Source organism: Pleurodeles waltl, chromosome 7, assembly GCF_031143425.1.
Source record: "Pleurodeles waltl isolate 20211129_DDA chromosome 7, aPleWal1.hap1.20221129, whole genome shotgun sequence".
Classification (NCBI taxonomy): Eukaryota; Metazoa; Chordata; class Amphibia; order Caudata; family Salamandridae; genus Pleurodeles; species Pleurodeles waltl.
In genome coordinates this window covers 842191693-842217786 of record NC_090446.1, presented here as the reverse complement: position 1 = coordinate 842217786, position 26094 = coordinate 842191693, and the positions used below count along the sequence as shown (strand labels likewise).

Sequence of the window (26094 nt, the reverse complement as noted above, 5' to 3'; positions counted from 1 at the left end):
TGACAAGTTCTGGAAAGCCTCAAAGTTTTTGTATATAATCGCAAAGAAGACTGAAGATTATTTTCGATTTTTGTTGTGGCTGCATAGGTAAATCTATATTTTACTTCCTTTCACTTTCTGATTCTCTACAGGCTGTGAATATGAATTGCAATAGAAACAATAGGGGCAAGTGGATGTGTGCTGGATTGGTAGTTGTATGTGTGTTAAGTTTTTGTTGTTGATTAAAGGCATGAGTGTTTCTGATAAAGCTGACATTACTTACACACCTTCTTCAATATTAGAGGTTACTACACTTTCTGAGTTAGATTCTACAACGATGAGGGTTACTCACACTTAGATAACTTACAAGGGGATCTTTCTTCTAATGTCTGTTATCGTTTGTTGTATGAATATGTTGAGACTATGGTTGTGAGAGGATGTTGTGTGTACATAAGTTCCTCAGTACAAGAAGGAATTGCATATCATAGCTTACCATTGATTTATGGGATAAGTTGCAGTCTTTTACCAACAAGGCTTTATAATCAGAAGTACATACAGTATTTTCACTCGAATTTTGATTGTCTTTTCTTTTGTTCCAGCTAATCAACACTTGAGTAATATTGCTAAAGCTAGAAACAGACATTATAGAAGGTTTCTGTGAGCCTACACTGACATTTGGTACTGCTTATGCTCACAGGAATAATTTAACATGTATGTTTTCACCAGTTGAGAAACATTTTCTGAATCAAGGTGATGATAGAAGAAAGGCAAGTAAAGAGAAAATAGAGAAATGTTTAATGAAACACAATTATAAGAATGATCATGCATATAGTGTAAGTAACACTCAATGAAATCTTGCTTAATTTTTCCAACATGTAGGAAAGCTTTGTGTATATACAGGCATCAATTCAGAACGTATACTAAGTTTGTGGGAACAAGTGAATGTACGCATGTATTTCTATTTAGGAATGTATAGGACATTATGCTAAATTAACAAGCGCCAACAATTTCGGATATATCTTATATTTGTGGTAAAAATGCTTATCGTCTCCCTAGGGGATGGTATGGGACTAGTTAGCTGGGAGTAGTTTTCCCTAAAATATACCAGATTGACAACATAAATGATATTCATGACAATTCAAGACCAACATCAAAAAGGGCAATATATTGTGAAATAATTGGGGATATGTTTGGAGCAATTATTCCTTCTGTAGGAGTTGTTCTGAATGATATGAAGATTTGAAAATTGGCAACCTTTGTGGTCAAAATGTTAACAGATTTTTCTGGAGCAGTAGTTCTTATGGATACAGAAATGGCTGCTGACTGTTCGGTGTTTTTTCAGAACTATCTTGCATTCAACATTGTTTTAGCAGAAGAGGGTGGAGTCTGTCAGATACTTAAGGTGCAACATTGTTGCACTTTCATTCCTGACAACAATAAAGAAATTAAGAGTTACACTAGAAAATTAACGAGCTTGAATTCTTACTTAAATGATCTGAAACAACCAAGGGCCATATGTAAGAACACTTTTTCCCATAGACACAGAATGGGTAAAAACCTTTGCTACATCTGGCCCCAAGTGTTTTGGAAAATATAAGTAAAAGTTTTACTAAAGTGGGAAAATGGTTATGAAATCTTGGTCAGGACTTTGTGGGAACAATACTGAATCCATTATTAATAGTGGTTGGGTGTCTTTTTTTGTACAGTCAGATTTTACAAACTGTACATGTGCATAAAATTGAAAAAGGTGAAAAATAAACAGAGGAGGGAAGAAATGGAAATAAAAAAGATGAGAAGCCGATTCTTTTGTGATTTGAGATGTTTTGAAAATTTGAGAAAACCTAATTGTAGATATACTAAACAAACTAAGCTTTGAATTGTCTCATTTATGTAGTGTTGTTTTGTGATGGCACATATTGCCGGCAACGGAGGGGTTGTTAAAGAGCAAACATTATTAATAAAAATGAGACAACTCTTATAATTAACATGTACTAAAAGAGTTTAATTAGAGAAACTTATAAATAAAAAAAATGTGCATGTGTGGAATGTGGTGATATGGTGTCCACCACCACAAGTTCTATGTAAAATAATAAATAACGTTGAAAATGTATTTTGATGAAACATAACTATTTCTACTGACAAAAGATGATTGATAAAGCTAATGATTTGAAATTAGCATTGATTAGTACATTATTCAATTAACTATAGGCTACTATTAAACTGTTTTATTCTTCATGTTTTAGCATTAGTAAAATGCGTGAGCTTTAGTATTGTTCCACAGTACAGTGTTTGAGATGTTATACTGACTTCATTGAAACTCTTGTGTAAACTTTATTAACTGTCTTATTGAAAAGCTCACATTAGAAATCTACTGTCTTGTTCTGCTCTGTACTTCCTTGTGATAATAACTGAAAGTTTTAACAGTGGGCTTTAGTTTCTGGTAGGAAGTAGTGCTAGCTAAAATATTGTGTTCTATGCTGTTTTCTACAATGTTAATATTCTGTGGAAACTGTCAACCAGAGAGGTTTTACAACATGGGTCTATCCTGGAGAAGAATGAAGAAAAGTTACAATCCAAAGTAGAAGTGAAATTCAATTGGTTGCTCATTATCACACCTCATAGTCTTTCTAGTGATCATTATCATCATCTAGCTAGTGATTTTGGGGACTTTAATTTAGCAAAGCTTCAGATGATGTAGTTCAGTTGAGTGAGAATTATTTGCAGTGAAGATCAGTCTTACATGCTTATGATTTCAACAGTTCAGAAATCTTGTGCCCAACTTTACCGAACTGTTGCCTTTCATGTTCCTGATGCTGATTGCTGAAGATCTGCTGTTGCTGTGCTCTTCTGACGAAGACTCTGCTAACTGCAGTCTCATTTAGGAGAGGTATAACTGATGTGCATTTGTTTTTTCCTTTGCAGGTTTTCCCTTAGAAATTCAACCACATATTTTTGCTAGCGCCATAGTTCAGATGTTTTCCAAATCAATTCTTGTCTTATTTTGATATTTGCAAGTGACAAAGCCCAGCCCCACGCATGCTTTTCGAATTGAAATTTGGTAGCAAGGATGTCTAAACCAATAATTAAATTGAATGTTTATTAATTGATTATGACTGGTTCCATTGCACAAATAATTAAATCTACTGCTATTCCTCCTCAAAGAATTTTGTTGTTATTCTGTATAATGCTTTTGGAATGTTTAATGGTAATTTCACTTATTAAGCTAAGATTCTTCAAACGTTTTGGACAGCCTGTGTTGTTTCTGTATGGCTATCATCTGGTTTTGCGTACTATTTATGTGACATTGTGAATATAAAGGTGATAAATGTTTGAACTTTACTAAATTGGTGTGGTGATTCATGGCCACATAGGTCATGATGCGCATAAATTACTGACTCCTTATTACATCTTCGTTGTTGTTTATGGCTGTTGGTTCTTATTGTTTGATTTGATGATCCTATTACTCCTGAGTCAAAAGATTCAAGTCGATCTCTGACTAGGTTTGCAGTCAGTTTTGAGTTGTTCGCATAGAGAACAATGATATTGCCAAGTGACATATTAATGGGCATTACTGGTCTCGTCAGTCATAGATTCTATATGGTCAGTTAGCATATTGGTCAGGCTATTCAGCAGATGGCACACACAGTGAAGTGTGTACATGCCTCGTTGACTGACATACATTAAAATGAAGATCTTTCATGAGTATGTGGTTGGAAAAACTGTCTTATGAATACGAATTTTTTTTGAAGACACATTTTATTACTTTTTTTATATATGGTCAAGAAAAACATTGCAATGCTACTCAACGTGGCAAACATATAACAATTGCAAGCGCAAATTCACCACACAAACTTCACCTCTTCACAAAAAGCCCAAAAGGTTTCTTAGAAAATAAGAGTTGTCAAGAGAACGCCAAAGGCTGAGTCAGTACTTCGGACCCCCAAAAGTTGGAATCTCTGCCTCCAGGCTTGTTCCTCCGGCTGCTCCATGGTAACGCCTTTATAGTCAGCCCAGCTCTGCCAAATTTCTACTTATTTTAGGAGGCAGGCCCTGGCTTCGTATACTGGTTTTTCCCTGCCACATCATAGCCCAGGCCCTGTTTCCATTCTCTAATCGGGAGTTATGAACAGGAATCTAGGCTTGCATGTTTTAAATTCAAATAGATGGACCATTTAAAAATGTGCATATTGATTCTGCCACCTTTAATCACGTTGTGACTTTATGAGCCATGCTAGCCCATAGGTCATGTATGTCCTTTGTACTGACAGGTACAGCACAATCGAAGCCCGAGGCATAGGGTGGGAAGTTAAAAATGTTCTCTTAGTTTACTTCAAAATGTAAAATGACAGAATTTCTCACCACATCCATAGGGTTCGTTTTAGTAATGTGCCCTTTTAATCAATACGTATCCCTATGTAGATACCAGAAGTCTGTGTCTAGCCACATTTGTTTCAACAGTTTGATTGTAATACAGAATCTCATGTGAGCCAGGGCAAAAGTGCAGATTGAATTCCTAAATGGAGGTTCACTCAAGCAAATATTCAACTGTTTGTTTAAAGGACCACAGCCTTGTAGCACAGCTGGTTTTACACAGGATCTGAGAGGTGCAGTGGATTCCATTTAATCTTTCCTTTTCTAGAGTCATAGTGCAAGTCGTACCCATTCGGTGCTTAGATGAGCTGGCAAATGGCTCGCGGAAGACAGATCCTTATTCCAACATCCGATGCATTTCGGTGCCAGGCTCGTCACAAAGACTGAATTACTGTCTTTGTGCGTGTTTTTGGGAACCTTCATCGCTTCTACCCGTGTTGCACTTATTTTGTTGCCAGAGAGCAAAAGTAGTAGATGCTTACCTTTTCTAGCACGCGAGCTCTAAAATTCCAGCAAGGACTTTCAAATCATAATTATTATTCTTAGTTTTTCGCTTGGCGGAGAGCGCCATCTATCAGTTTACCAGCTTCAACACAAGTGAATATATTTTATGAGTTCTACGGTATTTTTTTCTGTTCATTGTCTTTTCTCCATTGCTCATAAATGACTTTTTAATTTGCAGCCTCACGTAATAGTCCATTGCGCAGCAGAAAGGAGGATAGATGTTGCAGAAAAACAACCCGATGTTGCTTCTGATCTCAATGTGGCTGCTTCAGGGAACTTGGCCAAAGAAGCAGGTAATGCTACTTACTGGTAGTGTGGTGGTTCTGTAATTCCATACATTTGAAGCTTGGTCCTTTTCTTGTGAACTGTCGATTTATTGATCTGTAAACGTCAAGGATGTGAATGGCTTTTATTTTCAAGACCATGATGTTGTTTTTCTTCCTTACAATCGGAATGCAGAGTTCATATTACCTTGCAGTTTTCGCTTTAGTTTTCATCTTTATTTTCCTTTCCTTTGTAGATCAGGTTGGCGCATTCTTGATTTATATTAGCTCAGACTATGTCTTTGATGGCACGAGTCCCCCCTACCTCGAAGAGGATATGCCCAATCCTTTAAATATTTATGCTCGGACGAAACTGGAGGGAGAAAAGGCAGTCCTGCAAAACAGTGAAGGTACAAGTAAACATTGTCTGAAAAGTGCATTCATGGTTAACGGAAACCTTTGTGTCGTTTGCAGTTTCATCAGGGAATCTTTAGACTGGAGTGAAGGAGGCAGCCAAACATTTTATAATGTTTTGTGACTATATGGGTGGCGGTTTTTTTTCCCCCTGAAGTGGGTTATTCAGCCACAACTCACTTTCCTCATTAAGGTGCTGTTCAAGTTTTGAGAGTCCTGTCAAGTCATGAAGTAGACTGTGTACTACTACCCTGTTAAGGGAAGGCAAAGGCAGAATCTGTCTGACTGTATTCAGCTGCATATATGTGATAATTAAAGGTAGTTTTCGAAGTTTTCAGACCGCGCACCATTTTAAGGCTTTGGCAATCTTTGTCAGCTGTCTTCTAGTCCCTTAACTAATTGTTGCCGTTTAAAATGTATATATTTTTATATTCAAGCCTAAGCCAGCTGCGCTGTCTGGTGTGCTAAAGAGGAGTTCTTGGGGCATTCTGAACTCTTTCCTGGGAATGCATTCCACCAATTGCTTACCATTAGCTTTGTGGTTTGTAATTCACATTTGTTTGCAGGCTTTATTTATTTTAGGCAGTCCAGCTTGAGTCAGTCCCTCCCATGGAGCATAGCCTGTTTACTGTATTCTTCCACATGTGCTCCCTTTATGTAAACAGACCTTTTAAATGTTGTTCTTATCTTGTCATATTCGGTGTGCATTCAGGGAACAGAGGTCATATGTTAGGCTCAGTCTTCTGAGGGGTTTCTTTCTCTGACTTCAAAGTGAGAGGATTTTTCTGACAATCATGGGTTGTGCAAGGAAAGCCTATTTCTAGCACTCAACAAAAACAAAATATAAATGACTGTAAATGAACTGTGCTAATATTTCCAAATATATCAGAATTAGGAAAGCACAAATTAAGCAAATTTTAGTAATTCTGAAGTGGGATGAAAACATTTAGTACAGTCAACAAATCAATACACTAGGTGATGCAATTTCCATACATTATCGCTTGTGAGCTGTATAGTCTGTGCAAATGTAATGGTCATTTCAATTGAAAATGTGATGTCTGTAATGGCAGTGCACTACTACACCATGAATATACCACCCTGCGCCACGCCACACTATGCCACTCTGCTCCACTCTGATTGCTGCACATCTCTCCTGTGACATTCTATGCCACGCCACAGCACTCTACACTGCTATACTCCACTCCTCTTCACTCCATGCCACTCTGCTTCATTCTGACATTCCACTTTACTCCACAACACTCTGACACTCTACCCCACTCCACAAAACTTCATTCTATGGCACTCTACTTCTTTCTACGCCACTGCACTCTACCACATTCTTTAACACTCTACACACTTCCATTCAAACTCTCTAATCCATGCACTCTTTGCAGCTCCACTCTGACGTTGTAAGGCATTCTGACCCATTCTACGCACCTCCACTGTGATCCATGGCACTCTGCTCCACTGTAGCTTCTCTACTCCACATTGTTCTGCTCCACTCTATGCAACTCCATGTTACTACACTCTGCTTCACTCTACTCCACTCTGATGCTCCATGGCATTCTATGCCATTCTGTGCAACTTCATTTTACTCAGTTCTACTCCCCTCTATGCTGTTCTGCTCCACTGTATGCTGCTCTGCTGCTCTCTACTCCACTTTACTCCACTTTTCTCCACTGTAAGCCACTCTGCCCCAATCTGATACTCTGCTTTGTCCCACTCCACGATGCTTTGACATGCTGCAACAACACTCCCCCCCCCCCCACCCTACTCCTTTCTATGCCACTCCACTCTCATTGTACGAAACTCCACTCTACGACACTCCACTGTGACACTCAGCACTACTGCACCCTACTCTACTACACTCTGCAACTTTACTCCACTCTATGACCCTCCACTCTGCGACACCACTCTGTGCCACTCTAACAACTCTGCAATACTTCATTCTACGCCCCTCCACCATGACCCTCCACTCTGCCACAGTGTTCTCTACTCTACTCTGCTCAACTCTACTCCAATCTACTCCACTCAGTGACGCTTTACGCCCCTTATCGCCACCCTTCTCTACAAAAGTCTACTCCATTCTATGGCAATGTACTCTACAAAACTGGTTCACTCCACAACACTCTACTCCACTCTTTGCCACTCCACTCTGAGGCATTCTACTCCAATCTATGTCCCCTACACCCCACTCTACTCCACTTATACTCCACCCTATGGCACAGTACTCCATTCCACTGACACTACTCCACACCACTCTATACTACCTCACTCTACACCACCCCACTCTACAATTCTCCATGCCACTCTACGCCACTGTATTCTACTCCACTCTGTTCCTTTCTGACTCTGTGCCGCCTTACACTAAGCCACTCTACTCCACTCTGACGTTCCATGCCTCTCTACACCATTCTACCCAATGCCACTTTACTCTGTGCCACTCCACTTTGTGACACTTTACTCCGCTCTGCGCTACTCTGCTTTAAGCCCCTCTGCTCTACTCCACTACCCTCTACAACACTCTAAGAGGCTTTACATCACTCTGTGACGCTTTACATCACTCTGTGACGCTTTACATCACTCTGTGACGCTTTACATCACTCTGTGACGCTTTACATCACTCTGTGACGCTTTACATCCCTCTACGATGCTTTTCATCACTCTACCACATTTAACAATTTTACTCTATGCCCTGCACTTCACAAGGCACTACTCCGCTATGCCACTCCACTTACTCTATAGCCCTCCACTGTACTGCACTCAGCCCTATATCTGTCCACTCTGTGCCACTCTATGCCACTCTATATCCCTCCAGTCTACTCCACTTTACTCAACTGTGTATTGTTATAGTACTGTTACAGCCCATCATGGGTAGCAGTGCTTTGAAATCTAACAGGATTAAAATATAGGACGGCCACACAATGTTTGCAATTACTGTCATAAACATTTAGTGTAGTGTATCATAATAGAGAAAAGGATAGAGAAGATAAAAGAGGAAACTAGTGAGAAAGGGGTAAACTGAAATGGAAAAATAGCAAAAAATAAATGAAAAGCAATGCACTATCGATGTAAAAAGCAGTTTCTGTTAAAAGGGGCTCTTAGATTCTACCTGTGGCTTATGTCACATTTGTGTCTGTCAATAACCTTCACACTCATATTAACCTATACACGTTATGATGCTTAGCACATAAATTATTTACTTTTGCTGTGGACACTCGCTGATCTATTTGTGAGCACATCTATTAAACAACCCACAAAGATTTTCTGCTTAGTGTGTGTCACCTCTAAGCTGAACAAAGTACATATTAACATGCTTATTTTATTCCTATTGATGTGCACAGAATATATTAATTAGAACTTGTAGGAAGTTGGCTCTGTATGCACTATTTCAAAGTAAGGAATAGCATGCACAGAGTCCAAGGGTTCCCCTTAGAGGTAAGATAGTGGCAAAAAGAGATAATACTAATGCTCTATTTTGTGGTAGTGTGGTCGAGCAGTAGGCTTATCAAAGGAGTAGTGTTAAGCATTTGTTGTACATACACACAGGCAATAAATGAGGAACACACACTCCGAGACAATTCCAAGCCAATAGGTTTTTGTATAGAAAAATATATTTTCTTAGTTTATTTTAAGAACCACAGGTTCAAATTCTACATGTAATACTTTGCATGAAAGGTATTGCAGGTAAGTACTTTAGGAACTTTGAATAATCACAATAGCATATATACTTTTCAGATAAAACACATGTAGCTATTTTAAAACTAGACACTTAGTGCAATTTTCACAGTTCCTAGGGGAGGTAAGTAATTGTTAGTTCTTGCAGGTAAGTAAACCACCTACGGGGTTCAAGTTTGGGTCCAAGGTAGCTCACCGTTGAGGGTTCAGAGCAACCCCAAAGTTACCACACCAGCAGCTCAGGGCCGGTCAGGTGCAGAGGTCAAAGAGGTGCCCAAAACGCATAGGCTTCAATGGAGAAGGCGGTACCCCGGTTCCAGTCTGCCAGCAGGTAAGTACCTGCGTCTTCGGAGGGCAGACTAGGGGGGGTTTTGTAGGGCACCGGGGGGGGACACAAGTTAGCACAGAAAGTACACCCTCAGCAGCACGGGGCGGCCGGGTGCAGTGTGCAAACACACGTCGGGGTTCCAATGAAAATCAACGGGAGACCAAGGGGTCTCTTCAGCGATGCAGGCAAGGGGGGCTCATCGGGGTAGCCACCACCTGGGCAAAGGAGAGGGCCTCCTGGGGGTCACTCCTGCACTGGAGTTCCCATCTTTCAGGTCCTGGGGGCTGCGGGTGCAGGGTCTTTTCCAGGCGTCGGGATCTGGGAGTCAGGCAGTCGCGGTCAGGGGGAGCCTCGGGATTCCCTCTGCAGGCGTCGCTGTGGGGGCTCAGGGGGGACAACTTTGGTTACTCACAGTCTCGGAGTCGCCGGAGAGTCCTCCCTGAAGTGTTGTTTCTCCACAAGTCGAGCCGGGGACGTCGGGTGCAGAGGTGCAAGTCTCACGCTTCTGGCGGGAAACGCTGTTGTCTTGAAGTTGCTTCTTTGGAAACAAAGTTGCAGTCTTTGGTGAACAGGGCCGCTGTTCTCGGGAGTTTCTTGGTCCTTCTAGAGCAGGGCAGTCCTCTGAGGCTTCAGAAGTCGCTGGTCCTGGGGAAAGCGTCGCTGGAGCAGTTTTCTTCCGAAGGGGGGAGACAGGCCAGTAGAGCTGGGGCCAAAGCAGTTGGTGTCTCCGTCTTCTCTGCAGGGATTTTCAGCTCAGCAGTCCTCTTATTCTTAGGTTGCAGAAATCTGAGTTCCTAGGTTCTGGGGAGCCCCTAAATACTGAGGAGGGCAGTAGCCAATGGCTACTGGCCCTGAGGGTGGCTACACCCTCTTTGTGCCTCTATCCCTATTGGGGGATTCCTCCATCTGCAAGATGGAGGATTTCTAAAAGTCAGATTCACATCAGCTCAGGACACCTTAGGGTCTGTCCTGACTGGCCAGTGACTCCTCCTTGTTTTTCTCATTATCTCTCCTGGACTTGCCGCCAAAAGTGGGGGCTGTGTCCAGGGGGCGGGCATCTCCACTAGCTGGAGTGCCCTGGGGCATTGTAACACGAAGCCTGAACCTTTGAGGCTCACTGCTAGGTGTTACAGTTCCTGCAGGGGGAGGTGTGAAGCACCTCCACCCAGAGCAGTCTTTTGTTTCTGTCCTCAGAGAGCACAAAGGCCCTCACCACATGGGGTCAGAAACCCGTCTCTCAGCAGCAGGCTGGCACAGACCAGTCAGTCCTGCACTGAACAATTGGGTAAAATACAGGGGGCTCTCTAAGATGCCCTCTGTGTGCATTTTTTTTAAATAAATCCAACACTGGCATCAGTGTGGGTTTATTATTCTGAGAAGTTTGATACCAAACTTCCCAGTATTCAGTGTAGCCATTATGGAGCTGTGGAGTTCGTTTTTGACAGACTCCCAGACCATATACTCTTATGGCTACCCTGCACTTACAATGTCTAAGGTTTTGCTTAGACACTGTAGGGGCATAGTGCTCATGCACCTATGCCCTCACCTGTGGTATAGTGCACCCTGCCTTAGGGCTGTAAGGCCTGCTAGAGGGGTGACTTATCTATGCCACAGGCAGTGAGGTTGGCATGGCACCCTGAGGGGAGTGCCATGTCGACTTAGTCACTTTCTCCCCACCAGCACACACAGGCTGGCAAGCAGTGTGTCTGTGCTGAGTGAGGGGTCCCTAGGGTGGCATAAGACATGCTGCAGCCCTTAGAGACCTTCCCTGGCATCAGGGCCCTTGGTACCAGGGGTACCAGTTACAAGGGACTTACCTGGGTGCCAGGGTTGTGCCAATTGTGGAGACAATGGTACATTTTAGGTGAAAGAACACTGGTGCTGGGGCCTGGTTAGCAGGGTCCCAGCACACTTCTCAGTCAAGTCAGCATCAGTATCGGGCAAAAAGTGGGGGGTAACTGCAACAGGCAGCCATTTCCTTACAGAACTTATATTTTCTTAATATGTTTGTTGACATCAACTGGTCTAATAATGATGCTCACAACAAACTAATCATTACATCATAAAAGGAATACTTGATGTGCTTTGTGAACCTAAAATGTCAACTGTATTGAGCGCTATGCAAAAGTTCGAAGCACAGCTCTTGTCACACAACACCTATGGTTATGAATGAGCCTCTTAAACCGATGACATAACAATGTTATGCTAGTACAGATAGCAAACAGGAAGTGCTTTTAAGGGTTGACACTTTAAAGTTTGCTGGGCTTGTAGTGTTCATAATTTCTACTACATTACGAGAAAACCAGCATAGTGGTTTACTCTTTAGTCCAATCACGTTTCTTCCCACTCAGTAAGGCCAGACCTCACCAAATTAAAACAATAGCATTAAAACTCACTTCTCTACTGACAAAGTGGGTATCCAGCTCCCCCCCTCCTGCACAGCAAGTGCTGCTAAAGAGGCTTTCTGTGTTTCGCATTTATGTTTAGCAATGCTTTTCCTCATATCCTTTGATGCCTTGCCTTTGGCACTCGGAGGAAAAAACAGCAGTATTTATCAATTTTCTTGAATTGAAGTTTGTGAACCTTTCTTGTTTGTGATTTTTTTTTTTTTTTTTTTTTTTTTTTTTTTTTAAATAAATGAATAGTCTCTATTTTGATTATAAATAGAATCATAAAAGAATAAAACCACATAAAAAGCACACTCATAATCACATAAAACGAAATAAACATCATAAAACGTCCATTTGTAAATAAAAAAAATACATAATTCATAGCTATGCTCAAAGTGAGCCATCAAACTGTTATGCTAAAGACCCATAATTCGTCACTTTGTTCCAGTAAAGAGCACTCTTCAAGAAAGAACAAACAGCTATAGCCACAGTATGATCATTTAACGATTGGAGATAAAGGAAAGCAGGTCAAAATTGATAAAAACTCTCTTGGTTTAAGAATTGGCAACAGATGCCTCTTTCTAAGAGGATCGTAATACCCGCAGAACAAAACCAAGTGCTCTAGGGTCTGAGGTGAGCAACCGTCGCAAGGGCAGACCTTATTAGAAGACAGCTCATATAACCCTGAAGGAAAGCGAAGATTAACTTGAATATTACCAGGCCTAAACCTGGTAAGGAGCGATCACTCCCACGGGTTTCTGACAAAGGAGAGATATGCTTCAGGGCCAGCGTTAGTTTTCAAAAGCAGTAAGGCTCTCATAGATGGATTTCCCAAGGCAAGTTTCTGTCTACTGATGAAATTGCACCTTAACCAGCTTTCTATCAGCCTTGGTTACCAGCTGTGGGCTATAAAACAACTCCTGGCGCCCTAAAGATAATGTAGTACTTCTATTGTTATCTAAACACAGAATTTTGTGCCCTTGCTCATAAGTAAGACCGTTCTTAATTACCTCTCTATTAAATATAGTGTGTTCACCGCTCCAAAGGGAAATCCATAGAAGCAACTGAACAATTTTAGCAAGTTCTTCAGCATGGTCGAGATACAACTCATCGTGTTTAAAAAGACTAGAACTAGTATAGCCCAAGCTCAGCAATCTTCTGCAGAATTGATTTTCCTCCCGTTGGATGACGTGGCAGTTACGATTTATCCAAGTACCAGCGCCATATAATAGGACTGGGAGACATTTAATCTTATAAATCTGAAGGAGTGGTAAAATGGGTTTACTACCCACCATATGAGAACCTAAAAAGGAACCCATATCCTTGTTTAAAGCGTGAACATCGATTAGCAAGACATGGGATCCAGTAGTTCTGCTGATCAAATGTGAGCCCCACCCCCTCCACCCAAGGTAAGGAAACGAGGCCACCTTTGTAACAACCCACCCCTTGATAGTGATTAGTTTGAGCTTAGGGAACCGCCTCCCACAGACCACGAAATGAGTCTTTGAAATATTAACACCCAGCTCCAAATCCCCCATAAATTGAACAAACAAATCCACCAAGCCTTTAAGACTATTAAGCATGCGATAAAGTAACACCGCATCTTGTGCGTACACTAGAGAAGGCACCAAGGTCGACTTAACCCTCAGTATATCTGTTCCGTTAGTAGCTAAAAAGGGGTTCAGGCCATTTATGTATAACAGGAATATGATTGGCGTCAAAACACACCCTTGGCTGACTCCTCTTGAACACTCCCTCTCAGTGCTGAATGTGACTGAAGCATTAACACTTATATGTAGGGCCTGGAAGAAATTAATCAATGGTCGTGGCAGCCGAAGGCTCTCTAAAATGCTCCAAAGCTTTTAGTGGTTTACAATGTCAAACGCACAACTCGGATTCATAAAGACAAGGTAAATCGCTTCCTTCTTTGGCACCACATATTTGGCCACTAACCGATTTAGGTTCGGACACTGCTCCATCGTCCCTTTACCCTCTCTAAAACCATACTGCAGTGGGCAAAGGACATTGTTGGCTTGAACCCATTCCTCGATGTGGTTTAAAACGATACGCCCCACAATCTTAACAGTGGAATCGAGTACAGAAAATGGGCGGTAGCAACCTGGGTCCTGCCTACATCCCTTTTTAAAGACCGGGACAATAACTGCAGATTCCCAAGAACTGGGGATATTGGTTTGTACAGCGGCGTGTAAAACATTTGTCAGTAATTGTGTCCAGAGACAGATGTTCCACTTGCGGAGGTCCATTAGGACCCCGTCAGGCCCTGGTGCTTTGTTTGAAGGACTGCCCATGATGGCCGATTGGACCTCCTGCACTCCAAAGTTTTTACCAAATGGAAATGGTGTTGAGTCTTCAGCCTCAATCAAAAGGGCATCTACACTCAAAGAATATACCTTCCTAAAATGAGCCACCCATTTAAGAGCAGGAATGTTAGCTCCTATCTCATCGGGAGAGACTTGATAGGCTGGTTTACCTTCGACTATGCACCAAAAAACCCTTGCATCACCCAGTTTGCAAGTGCTCAATAACGTCTCCTACATTTCTTCTTTGAGAAGACGCTTCCTGTTTCTCACAGGTTTGAAGGCAGCCCTAGCTGACTTGGCAAGGTGCTGATATCTGGGCTTAGCCTTAAGGGTGTTATGTAGGTGCTTATTTTCCACTCTAAAGTTTTTGTTGAACCAGCCAGCTAAAGGAACTCTGGGAAACTCAGATAGATCACACATGATAGAGCTAATGAAAAGTCGGCCAGAACAACATCAGAAGGAACCTCGTACGTTAATAGTGAATTTAAAAACCTAGTAGGAATTGGAATATTAAGTCATCTAAGCCTCCAACCCTGGTCTTTTGGGATCAGTCCTACCACACTTGGGAAACCAATTGGGGAATCAGCAACCACCATTGCCATCCTCGCATCAATCGCAGTATGATCACTATAGGGTGAGCCATGTACCGGTCCACTATTAAAAAGGTGCCCAAAAACACTTGAGGTGAATATGTAATTTATAGTGGTCCCCTTACCCCACCCTTCAAACGTGGGCCGACTAAGGAAAAGGAACCCAACCGGTTCCATTAAATTACAGAGGCTAGCCTGCCGAAGAGATTTGAGCAGCTGCCTTCCTCTAGCGTCGGGAGCCTCAAGACCTAAAGCAACATCACCTTGTGAAAAGGGGTTTAAAATAGATGGGGTCGAGACCAATTTTCATTAAAATCTCCTGCTAGGAGAACATTAAAACAACCCAACTTTGAACTGGATCTGGCCTCCAGGACAGACAGTGCTTAGAATAAGAGCTTAATTTGGCACCCGAGTCACATACCAAATTAAAAAAAATTCACTAAGAAAATACGAAAAGATTGGGAGAAAACGACCCACAACTAAAAGGGATCTATATGAACCTAGGGTGTATAGCAATATGGAGCAGGTTGGCTAGCCTCCCCAAGCTCTATGTCAGGGGAGGAGATAGCCGGGATTATATAACACTCAGCCATCCACAGTAAACCACTCCTGTGCCTATGTTTCTGGAAGTAAAATTGCATCAAACTGGGGGATAAATGTCAACCAATCAGGGTCAGAGAGTTTGTCCCTAAGGCTGGCTTAATCCCAGGAAAGAAATCGAAGTTCCATGTCCTCTAGTATGGGATCATCTGACTTGACTTCTAACGCTACCTCTGGTGACAGTGGTCCTAAGCAGTCAATTGTTGCTCTCCAGAACGGTCAGAGGAAGAAACCTATTTGTAGTAGAGAAGGAAGAAAAAACCCTTGTGCCCATGGAAGTAGAGATTGGCCCCACATAAATTCAGGGCTTCAAGTGCTTGTAAAAAAAAAAAAAAATCCAATGGTAAAGTTTTAATGCCCTTGTCTGGTGGATGTATTTGCCTAGAAGTAAAAAATTTGTCACCTGGTCAGGCTAGGTGACCTGCAGTTGATCACCACACAATCACCTTCTGTCTTCTTTTCCATTGGTCCCACCCAATCCACCTTTCTTACAAAAATATATCTCTGTATTCCTTGATAGCAAAATGAGCGTTTCAACTTAGCCAATGACATAATTTGTTCTTAAGGTCAATAGTTGGTATCTCTCTGGATGACCTAAAGTGAGGCACCCCTGTCATAACTGCAACATATGGGCAACAATTAGGTAGCAGGTTCAGGCGCAGTAAATTTTTAGACAGCTGATGCACCCTGAGCCCCCCCCCCCCCTCACTCCCTCCCCCACCACCTGATTTAGGCCCCACTCTGTACTGGTCTGGGAGGACATATTATTACCAATAGGAGCAGATAGAGACAACATGCTAACATGGGCAAATGGTATGTTACACTTGAAACCGTAGACCCAACATCCTCAGTTTGAGGCCTACTAGAAGCCCCCACTGTGGCTAAAGTATCTGGGTTGACATTACTAATAGGAGGCGAGGTGTTGACATTAGCAGCTGAACTAGACAGAGCAAGGACGGTCAGTTCCAACTACGCATTCTCCCTACTAAAGGAGCCACACAGTGCTCGCCCACAGATTTAAATTTATCTAAGATAAAATGGCAATTTCTGTAGATTTACTACATTAATTATCGGGATTTTGTTAAAAGAAGGCTATCATTACGCAGTAAACTTTTATTCACTCCTTCTGAGCAGCAAGACCATTAAAAGCTTTCCATAGAACTTTAACAAAATCACAATAGAAAAAAAGAACGTTCATTCCCATACAAGCTAGGTGTCCTAAATGTTCTCCCTCTTTTGTTTGTTCTCCTCCTTCTTACAAATATCTGTCCTCACTGAAATCATACCTTTTTAAGACTCTGCAAAAATAAAACACAAGTAACTTTCCCTTCTTTTTCTTACCTCTAAGCGTACAAACTGGAATGTTTCAACTACTATTGCCATATATCGATATACAAAAATACTTTATCCCACCCACCCATTCCATGGAAGTGGTTGAAGAAGGATGATGTTAGCCCCATTGTTTGTAACAAATTCCTGATTCCTAATGCAGTAAACCTATAAGAATCCCCATTTTATGTCAAGACAGGAGGCTAGTATTATGCATGTTTAAAGCCCCTTTGAAACACATTTAGAAACCTGATCAATAGATTTGAAGGAAATCTTCCTAAATATTTCTGTAGACAACCAATCAGCAGCATTCCTAATATCTTCCAAGCTTCTGCCCTTCAAACAAACCTTACTTGCAGTGGCTCGTCTTACAGAGTGAGCAGTACATTTTGACACATCCACACCAGCTTCCTTCATCAGTCTTCACCCATTTTGCAATTGTACCATTAGCTAATGCCCTAAAAGGTTTCACATGTGCAAATTAACAGCTGGTCGATCCCTCTCGCTCTCTTTTCTGTCATTCTACTTTCATACTCCTTCAAGCACCGTACCACGCCCAGCTTAGGACATTCATCAAAGAATGGGTAAAAATAGTTCCTGATATGGTCTTTGTGCATTTACACACTTAAAACATTACACTGTTTAGTTGAAAAAAACCTATGTGAAATTTCTAAGGCATTCACATCCGATACTCTTCTGAACGATATGAGACAAAGCACAGTTGCTAACTTCCACAAGAGTTCTCTCACCTGTAAATAATTATTGGCTGGTCAGTTCTGAAACAGCCTACATACCAACTCCACATTCCACAATACCTGATATTTCAACTTCGGTGGTCTCTTCAAACAAATCCTTTTCATCATCCTACATACTAAAACACTTTCTCCAGTTGACAATCCCTGCTGAAATGCATGACCAGCAGCTATTGCAGATTTATAACAGTTCACCCTTCTGTATAACATATCTTTTTCAAACAGTTCTGCCAAAAAGTTTGCTACCTGGACATCACCTGCCTCCCTGGCATCCAAATGTCTCTCCATGCACCAACGTGACCATTTTTCCATGCACCTTTGTACCTTTTGTTGGAAACTGGTGCCCAAGATTTATCCAGCAAGACTGCAGCTGATCCCGAAAGGTCTGCGAATCTGCCTGAACCCCTGATATCTTCATACCGGAAGGTTCAGGCAACCTGCTTCCACCAGCGGATGTTCCTCTTCGTGTATGCCTAACAGCAAACTTTTGTAAGACCTTATTAAAATTGGTTGTTTTGCTGCCAATTCCATTACAGTTGGAACCCAAGCTTGAGTCTTCCAAGAGGGCATTACCAACACTATCTGATATTTCTGCCTCCTCACCTGAACCAACACCCTCTGAATCGTAGAGAACAGAGTAAAGGCATAACCTTTCACTCTTTCCAGTCCTGCCTAAACACATCCACTGCTCCTGGGTCTGATCTCCAACTCGTATGTTTTGGTAACTCAAAGGTTAGTCTGGACGCAAACAGATCCATCTCCAAAGGACCTGTAATCTGTACTATCTTTTCAAAAATATTCTCCCTCAGTTTCAAGTCTCTGTAATTCCTCACTTGCCTTGAATTCCAGTCTGCTACCACATTTTCAATTCCAGGCAGATGTTTCTCCTTCAGGTATATTTTGTCTTCCAAACAGAATTCCCACGTCTCTTATGGTAATTCCGCCTAAACTCCTGGACCTGGTTCCGCCCAACTTGTTTATGTACGTCACAGCCATCACATTGTCCATGTTTAACAGGACAGACCTGCCCCTCAAAAGTTTCTTGAACTCTGTAAAGCAAACAGTCCTGCCTGTAATTCCAAAAAATGTATCTGATTCTCTCTCTATGGATGTCCACACTCCTCCAGTTTCCTGACCTAAACAATGTGCTCCCCAGCCAGAGCTGCTCACACCCGTCTCTAAGATAAAATCTGGTTTTGTACCAAAAATTGCGTGTCCATTCCATGCATCCAAATTCTTCTCCCCCAAACCAATTCCTCCCGTGCCTCCTGGGACAAAGGCACTAAGTCTCCCTACCATAAACCTCTCGCTAGACCCGAAATCTTCAAACGTTGTAAAGCCCTATAATGTAAAGGCCCTGAAAAAATTGCCTGAATTGAGGAAGGCAGTAGCCCAATGTCTCAAGCCAAATCTCTCTGCTTTACTTGCATCTTTTTCATTAGTGACTGTACCTCCTGTCTTATTTTCTTCACTTTCTCTTCTCGAAGCTGTAACTGGCTCAACTCTGTGTCCACTCTGAATCCTAAAAACTCCATTCTCCTCATTGGAGTTGCCACAGATTTCGCTTGATTTTATTATAAATCCTAGATTTTCTAATAAATCCTTCACTAAAGCTAAATGTTTCCTCAATCCTGCGATATCCTGATTCATTATCAGTGTATATTGTCCAAATACATTATGATACTTAATCCTTTTTCTCTGAGAAAACCAACTGCCGGCCGCATCACCTTTGTGAGACACCTTGGGGTTGAAGTTAGCCCGAATGGTAGACTTTAGAACTGATATAACGGATTCTTCCATCTGAACTGTAAAAAAATTCTGACTCTCCTGTGCAGTTGGAATCATGAAGTAAGCATCTCTGAGATCCAACTTCACCATCCAGTCCTGTTCCTGCAATAGATCCCCATATAAATGAACACCTTCCATTTTGAAATGTTGGTAAGTCACAAACTGATTCATCTTCCTTAGGTTTATTACCTTCCTCCAGCCCTTGACCTTCTTCTCCACCAGAAATAATGTACTTACAAACACCTCTTTCCTATTCCCCAGTTTTCACATTTGCCTTCTTTAGTAACATTCGATCCACCTCTTGATGAACTATTTGTTCTAGCTGACTTTGGAATACCAGTTCTTTTGGTTCTAAAATGTGTGCAGGTTCCTGATCAAACTCTATTATATATCCTTCTGTCCTTTGAAACACCCAGGCATCCTACATGATTGTTTTTAAAAAACTTTTTAACAATTTTAATCTCCCTCCTACACTTATATGGCTGGAGATCGAAATAGTCTTCATACTCGCCCTGATTTTGGGTTTGCCCTGTGGATTCACCTATTGTTCTGTTGTTACGACCTCAACCTCTCACCCTTTGGGATTAAAACTGAGTTCCTCCTTGGCCTCCTCTGTAGCATGCGTTTGCTTGGGTCTAGTTTTGCATTCTAAATCCTGCCTGGCTGGTAAGTTGCCCCGCTTCAACCGACCCATCCATAAAAACTACCATTAGAGAACACTCTAAGCATAGAATAGTGGGCCTTATCTAGGCTTGTAAATGTTCTCACATATTTAGTCAGAGACCTAACCATTCCTTCTCCAAAAAGTAGGCAACAAGCCTCTTCTTAAGACTCATTATTTGCAGGTTCTCTTAATTTGGGGCTAATATTAATTTGGGGCTAATACGCAGCAATACTGTCTTTCATCTTTCCGCTAAAAGCCTTGCATTTCTATTCCCTAAAAAACAAATGGCTCGATAACACAGCCACATAACAAATGCAAATCAACCTAATTTTTCTTTAAATAGGCCTCTTCCACTGCATCAAACATCCTGGCCAGCAGTCTAAGAATGTCAAGCACTTTATCCTGACAATGTTTCAAGGATTTTTCCTGTCCTTTCCTCAGTTCTTAACCCAGTTTAAATAAATAAGTTATAATTTCTGGGTCTAAATTTGGTGTCGTAGACACCTTCTCCTCAATTATGGGTCTGGAACACTCCACCCTCATCAAATTTCTTTCATCTTTTTCCAAAGGTTTACGTAATCTCAGCTTGATATATTCACCAACATGATCCAAAGGCCACCGTTCCTTCCCTCTCTGGTGTCTAATATCCTTTGGATTACCCAGCTGTTGACCAAAAGGATCCACTATATTCTCGCTAACCTTTCCCCTAATAATACTGTCTCTGTCCTCATCAAGACCAGCTTTATATTCTAGGCCTAAAATATATTCATCCAACTCATCTTTTTCATTAACATCATTTGCCATCCCAACTCCGTATATGAATAGTGATCTCTTTCAGCGTTAAGCTGACTTTTGTTTGCACCACGTCGGGTACCTTTCTTGTGTGAGTCGCTATGGACTCCAATCTCCACTGAAATCTCCTTTAAGTGCTTCCTCTTAATAAGACACTTACCACCAGGACCTCTCTGACAATCCTCCTCCTCAGATAAAGAGTAAAACTCCTCCTCTTTAGTACCTTTCCTTTTATCTAGAACCTGCTTAATCAACTCTTGCACTACCATTTTTAATTCTTCTGATCCAATTTTCCTAATCAATTCCTCCTGAGATACTTCATGTCTCCTAGCTTCTGACATTGTTCCACTGTTTATTTGTCAAACTGGCACTTTTCTGTAAATATTTAGCTTGCCTGAAACTAAATCAGTCAGGATTGGCAACTGTAACCCAACGAATCACTCAACGGTGATTTGTTGCCAAGGGAACAGCCTCACAGAGCAACTCACAGTAAAAAGAAAACCTTGTGTTGAGAAACCAGCCTAATGCACAGCGAAATCAGCTTAATCGGTTTCCTATAAACAAGGAAGAGAATGTCGACTCAGCGTTGACACACTCATTTCTCGCTCTGCGTAAACACCCGGAGTGGCATGAGGGAGCTGCCACATGAATGTAAGTCTATGGCAGGGCCCCTCGTCCCATCCGCTTCTTTCTGTTTTGAGTTAAGATAAAACAGTTCAGCGCTTGCTAATGCACGCGATCCCAAATGCTACCGCTTGAGCGCTTCACCACAGCTGTTAACACTCACGCAATCCTCAAGCTTAATGTTCGTGTCACTGTCCCAAATTCTTTTAATAATTATCGGTCCTGAATTATATAGCAAACTCGAATCGTGTCACAATCAAAAACATAACAACATAAGTACGATAAGCTAGAACATTAAAAAACATATTTCATTCACACTCTTACCCATAATTTTAGTAAAACCTTTCCAAGATCTACTTTTTCAACACCTGGTTAAGGATTGACGGGTATTCGGAAAGTCTTGAGGAATTCCACACCAGGAATGCACACAAGTGCAGAATTTAAAACAAAAGAGGAACCGGCTATCCTCGGGTAAATTCACTGTGAAAAATGCTTGTAACAAGTCCACTACTGTGAACCATTCTGCGTCACATGGAACAAAATCAATACTAAATTAGGTACCAGTGAACAACATTTGACCACTGTCTCATTAATTTTTCTCAAATCCTGAACTATACGAAATTTCCCACTACGTTTTTACAAACCCATAATAGGCGAGTTACATGGGCTGCCCAACACTTCTTTCAGAACCCCTTGCTCAACGAAATCTGCAATTACAGGAGTAACTCCTTCAATTTCATGTGGTGCCAGGTGATATTGTGGTGTTTTTGAGAAAACTGCATTAGGTTTAACTGTGACTTTGACTGGTTCCACTCCTTTAATTAGACCAATATCTTTTCCAGAAACATCCCACACTTTTAAAATAACTGGGTCTTGTAGGTCATTTGGCAGGTCGAGTACTGTAAATGCAAGAAAAAGAGTGGGAATTCTTCATTAATTAGATTACAGCCAATTGGTTTGCATTATTTCTCATCATCTATTTGTTTGGATGGCAATTCCATTGTTTGTGCAAGTAATCAAACATTTTAATTTGCACAAAAAAACTCTTCCACGTAGGCATGGTGGACTTCAATCACAAAGTACAAATTTGTCCATGCCTTCAAAAGTACCAATTTTAATAGGAGTCAGTTCAGTAATTGCATTTGTCAGATGTTGATTTGCTACTCATACAACCTGTACTGCTCTTCCAGAAGATGGCACATTGGGAACTTCTGCCGTTCTGACAGAGGGTGTAGCTCCTGTGTCAACCAAGAATGAAACTTTGTGACCCACACCGGTTCCATTGAGCTGGGACCATTCTAATCCAACTCCAATGAACCTGCTAGCACACTTTCTTCTTCGTCCAAACTCTCACTCACTATTTCATCATTCAGTTCATCCTCACTGTGTAAGGAATACTGTGTAATCAGTGGCTGACTATTTTGGCTTAACCTCTGACCCATGTTCTGCTGAGGAACTAATACCTGCTGCTGTGCCATTGGCGCTTGAGATATTTGCATTTGCTGCTGCTGTGGCATCATTTACATCTGTTGCTGCATTTGCTTTTGTGGTACCTGCAAATGCTGCACCTGTTGTTGGGGAATTAGCATTTGTGGAATCTGCCTTTGACTATTCATATTCTGAAAATTTACCAAATTTGAGAGGACTGAGAAATCGGAATCCTAATGTAAACGATTATATTCATCCATCTGCACAACACTTTTCTGCACCCTTAAAGGACATTCCCACTTTCAGTGTCCAAGACCCCCCATATGTGTGACAAGATTACATTTTGTTTATTGCCTGCATATCACCTGGATTAACATTAGTATTCAAATCAACACGATTTCCATTTCCACCACCACCATGTCCTCTTCCTCTCGCCTGTCCTTGATCCGGAATCACTTGCATGTTTCCCTTTTGTTGTGATGTTTCCTGCGTCCCTGATTGTGCTGCTCTAATCTTCATCACCATTGCGTTTTCTTTCAATCTTTTCTACTTCTTGTCAATTTAGTCACTGCAATATTTAGCAAACTTCGTCAATGGGTTTTGCCTGCCAGCAAATTAAATGACTCAAGCATATTACTAACTTCAGCTCTCAAACCTTGCACAAAGCTGAACCCAAAATAAATCAGGTCTCTGTGCCACTGTAATGATTGAATGCCTGCAGCCACCTTTTCTAATATGCATGTATTACTCCTTTGCTTCCTGAGCTGTCCTATCAATTCTCTGCCAGTCAATATCTTTAGGGGAAATTCTTGTTTTAAAAAATTAAATCACTTTAAAATAGCTTTTCATTACTTCAGGAGACGGTGCACCTTTAACTGGATCTTGAGGAGGCTCTCTTGTTGTCCAGTCAACACTCCCTTTTCATTCAATCCATAAATCAGCTGGAACCACTATTTCTAAAAGAGTATTTAAATCCTCCCACAAACATTTTGCAAATTTGACATACCTGTCTGTCTGCTGATACCATTCCACCGGCTTCTCTCTCTTAAAGCAGGGTAATCATTTTGTAAATGACAAAATATCACTCCTGCTCCAAGGGACTTGAACATAATTCCTTCCAGTAATTTCTCTCATTGGTAATATTTTTACTGGAATTTCAGTCTGCTGAGTGTCAGTAGAGTTTGAATTTGCAGACTCTTTTCTTCTGCTCTCTTTTCGTTACCCATCTGCATTCCCATTTAGCTAATGCTCCCCAAGTTTGAATATTTTGGATTGATTCTCTAATATTAATTTTCATTCCAGGTGATCTCATGTTTGCAATATCTTTTGAATCATTATAATCTGTAACTCCTCTTTAATGGTTTGGATTTCTCAATATCCACTTCATATTTTTCTGCAAGCTCTGATAATTTCTGATGTGCCAATCCTGCTACGTTTGTGACATCTTTACACATGAAACCTAACTCAGCTTCATTATATGAGTCAATTCTATGTAATCAGGTGTTCCCTCAATCATTTAATTTAATTCTAAATGTAATATTGCCAGATTCAATGTCCTTTCCCCTTCAGCAACTGTTTTCATTGCTGAGTTGTCAAGCCTTGTAAAGAAGCATTTTTGTTCACATTAGGCACACATTGTGGAGTATTAATTGGCAGACCTATCTCTTTTTCAGGTGATACTAGAACCGAATTTGGATTTGGTGTCTCCAAATTTTGTGAAATCCTAGATAAGTCTATAAGAGGACCTGTTTTGTCAAAAGTCTGATTTATTTTGGAGACATACCTCCTGCTACTGCATTGAGTTTTTCAATTTCTGCATTTGAATTAAAACATTGTAGCATTAACTAAATTGGGATTCTACATATTGCTCTCATTATTTCCCTGAGCATACAGTTGAACAACTGGACCAATTGTGACAGGAACTGTTAATGCTTCTGGAGTTGATGAAGTATTCTAATTTCTCGAGTAAATTATTCCAAAACTCTGACCTGTAAATTATGCTACAGGATAACATTTCAACATTGTGCTTTTCGAAAAATACTAAGACGTACGCCTTTTTACTAATGCTAATACATGAAGATTAAAACAATTCTAATATTCAAACCATGTTTAGTACATTATTTCTCAATGAATAATAATTTCAAATCATCAGATTTGCAGTACATGTGGGTATAATTCACCAAAATTTTCTCAGTTGTTTCTTATTTCACTTAAGAATCGAGGTGGTGGAGACCATGTTAACAAATGTACGTTTTATTTTTCTAACACACGTTTCTCTAAATTTAGCTCTTTTAATACATGTTAGATTTTGGTTACTCATTTTTTGTATTAATAATGTTTGCTCTCTAACAGATCCTAGAGTCCAAGAGCAGGGGCCAGCCGAATTTGATGGTTAAGGGATGTGCACTGAATTAGGAGAAGAAGGACTCTCCACCAAAAGCCCAAGCTGGTGAAAATGAATGAAAATGAAAGGAGGAGAGCCCAGCTCAGTCTCCTCTGGTCAATGACAGGTGAAGATGGGCCCCGTCTTTGCCCAAGCACACGCCCACGTGCGTCCCACGCAGCGGGAGAGAAGCGTCCAATTTGTAGCACCTCTGAGTGCAGAGAAGTTGCTGGCGGCCCCTTCTGATGCAGGTTAGGCTGGGGGATGTAGTGTTCCCCCTCCCCCAGTCACTCTCGGGGACCTTTTTTTTTATTACGTTTACTCACTGAACAATTATCACATTTGCAATGGTCTTTCACAAACAGGAAGTGCAAACTTAATAATACATACTAAGGTGATATCCTCTGCATTAGGCATGGCCTCAGTATACATAAAAAAAATACATTTTCAACAGGGCAATCTTAAGTTCTATTCCAGCCTTCAAGGTTTACCCCTTCTGTTGTCTTTGTGAAGCATCATAGAATGTATGATAGGCCGAAAGGTAGGGCAGTGAACTTCCAAATCTTCTTCCTCTCAGATGAACTGGGGGAACCTTGTGTGGTGCTTGGCGACCACAACTGTAGATGGTCAGTCTCTACGATAAAGTCTACTTTTACCAGAGCACCCTTGGGAGATGGATTCCTTCATCCCCATCTTGAAATATCAGAATAACATACAGGTATTGAGTGTCTTGGAAGTATATGGCATGCCTGAAACTCTTTATTTTCCCCAGGAAAAGATTACTTAGGAAACCTCTTGAACAAACAAATTAGTGCTTTCGTCCCTTACCACTTGAATGTACATATTTCTTTTGAAACAAGAAACTGTTCCTCTTGTGAAAAGTGAAAGGAACTTGT

The 26094-nt window shown here is 41.1% G+C and overlaps 1 protein-coding gene across 1 annotated transcript in view; it reads left to right on the top strand.

Annotated features, from left to right (window-relative positions):
• The window catches only part of MAT2B (methionine adenosyltransferase 2 non-catalytic beta subunit), a 183413-nt gene that overhangs the window by 95722 nt on the left and 61597 nt on the right, over nucleotides 1-26094 (top strand). The window contains exons 3-4 of the mRNA XM_069199356.1: nucleotides 5033-5147; nucleotides 5375-5527. Coding sequence (XP_069055457.1) covers nucleotides 5033-5147; nucleotides 5375-5527 — 268 coding nt within the window. The remainder of the gene's footprint in view (nucleotides 1-5032; nucleotides 5148-5374; nucleotides 5528-26094) is intronic.